The sequence below is a fragment of the Onychomys torridus genome, chromosome 4 (assembly GCF_903995425.1).
Source record: "Onychomys torridus chromosome 4, mOncTor1.1, whole genome shotgun sequence".
NCBI lineage: Eukaryota > Metazoa > Chordata > Mammalia > Rodentia > Cricetidae > Onychomys > Onychomys torridus.
In genome coordinates, this window is record NC_050446.1 from 22,173,580 (window position 1) to 22,176,079 (window position 2,500).

A 2,500-nucleotide genomic window follows, 5' to 3' on the forward strand; every position below is an offset into this window, starting at 1 on the left:
ATTGCTCCTACTTAAGTTTATTTTCAAACTTTTAGTTTAGCATGAATCCTGTATTAAATCACAACAAAGAAAAAGCACATGAAAGCAGCTACCTGGAAATATTTCAGGATAAACCAAGTCTTTGGGACAAAGTGGGTAGCAGCCACAGTACACAGCTTCCAACCTGCAGAAACGTCAGAAAGAGGACAAGGGTACAGCAGGCATAGCATCAAGTCAGAGGGATCTGTTTGTCTAAGGCAGCAGTATGAGCCCAGAGCTAAGGGGGACAAAATCATGGTCGGCAGTATGCTCCTAAATGTCAGAGTTGCTCTTTGCAAGATTTTATTGATCATACCCGACTTTCATGGGACAGAACCGGCAGCATATGCTTTGTTCACTGAATTAATCAAAGCGCAGCGCTGCATTTTTGTTGTTTCTAAAATACTGTTTAACACATTTTATAATCAGCAGATAAACACACTCAACAACATGGGAAAGTATGGACAGCTTTTCTTAATAATGCTGCAAAGCTTCAGAATGTTCATTTTTCAAAAAACGTTTAAATAAAATAGCAAATACTTTAGCAGGGAAGCCGTAGAAATGATCGAGGCACTTTTAAAAGCATAGGAAAAAAATTTACAATCTGTTGTGATGGGGCATTTTCATTTCAAGCTCGGGCTTTGAAACAATTTGTTATTATGCAGATGTAAAACTCTCCCTTTGTGGAAAAAGTCTTGTTCAGACCATTGTAATGAACATTTTGCTTTTCTGACTAAAAATTCAGCTTACTTTCTATTTTATCAGGGAAGAATACTTTTGTTATTAAACAAACACAAAGTTTCGCATTGTGAGTTTCCCCAGGGAGCATCTCCAGGAGGTTTCTCCCTGTTGCGGTGGTGGGGGGCTAAGCAGAGGGAAGGTATTGCCCCCGTGCAGTCTTGCTGGGTTTGTACAATGGCTATTGATCTGACATATCATAAAGATACCACTGTCATTTCTGTTGGCTAGGAATTATGCAGTGAAATTCAAAACACTCTTTAAAATATGTTTATTTTATGAGAAACTTTGAATTGCATCCAAAATGTTGACCAAAGGCAGAATTTATTTTGAACTGCAGATTTTTTTCAGTCCAAGAATGATCTGAAGTCATGTCAATATTTACCTTGTTTATTTACAGTGACAGAGTACACGCAATTTAAACTGTTTTTAAGTGGGTGATGTTTTCCCTATTTTTATTATGCTAAGCTGAAATTAGTATAAAGGGAAAATATTTACTTTGAGGTTCAATTTTAGGAAAAATGCTAGGTTTTTATAAAACACAATAGAATGCAAAGGTTTTAGTGACCAACTATTCCTTTTAGTGGACAAACTATCTAACCTTTTTTCTACATGTGCAGTCTTGTAAACACAGCTATAAACTACACTGTGCCACAGTACAAATCATTAAGAAAACTTTTGAGCATATCAGCCTCTGATGTACTTCACGAACCAAAAGAAAATGTGCATGGTGTCTGAAGTCACTCAGTTTTAAAATGCTGTGCCAACGGAAAAACCAACACATATGAACATTCTCTTATAATTACATGAATTAAGAGTGAACTCACAGGCATTTCAGAAAGTGCATATTATCTGCTCTTTAATAATGGATTTGAATTATGCTATACCCTAAAAGAAAATCATTACAGGCTGACTTACGTTTTGAGTTGCTGTATGAGTGTATACCACATTATGTCCTAAATGTCTCTACCAAGTATAATGCCATACAATAATATAGGAACAGCATTATTTGATGTGAAAGGGAAAATTAAAAACAACAACCACCTAGATTTTAGTTTTAATTTACAAATAATCATCTAATTCATAGTTGAAGTTCTAATTCATTAAACCAGAACAGTCTCTTTCGGCTAGTTTTGGACTTGTTAAAGTACTAGTGTTAATATTTAGCTTGGGATTACATTTTAAAATACATGAACATTTAAAAATAAATCACATACCATCCTCATAAGTTCCTCATATCTTGTTATTCTGAAAACACTCCTGATAATACAATTATTCATCATTTCGATCCTTATGCACTACCAGTTAAATAATAAATAGGGTTCCAATTGATCTATTGTTAAAATGACTAGTAAATGACCTTTTTATTCCAATTAACAAATCATCAGCTAAATCTATGAATCTTAATATTCAGATCTATTCACTTCAATTCATACAATTTATCTGCAAATAGTTGTTGGGCTTCTGATTCTAAATATAATTAGCTGATAATTTTGCTTGGCTGAATTACTTTTCTGGAGGGTCTGCAAAGGCTCTCAGTCGCATTATCTAGCAATAATGAATCTGATAGGTGAAATTTTTTACTGTAATGAGGATGAGACACAGTTGTGACACCTGAGTCTACTAATAACAGAAGACTGCTAATTATCGACAGCACTTTTTTTTTGTGTGATGCAAGGAGAAAAAAAAAGCCCCTCATTATTAAAAAATAAAAAGTTACAATTATAAGTGACACCGGAGGAGA

At 34.4% G+C, this 2,500-nt stretch overlaps 1 protein-coding gene across 4 annotated transcripts in view; it reads right to left on the reverse strand.

The window, feature by feature from the left end:
* Gtdc1 (glycosyltransferase like domain containing 1) overlaps nucleotides 1-2,500 on the reverse strand; it is a 339,264-nt gene that overhangs the window by 6,694 nt on the left and 330,070 nt on the right. For all 4 annotated transcript variants that reach the window (XM_036185478.1, XM_036185479.1, XM_036185476.1 and 1 more), the window contains one exon: nucleotides 93-163. In XM_036185478.1, the coding sequence (XP_036041371.1) occupies nucleotides 93-163 (71 nt within the window). The remainder of the gene's footprint in view (nucleotides 1-92; nucleotides 164-2,500) is intronic.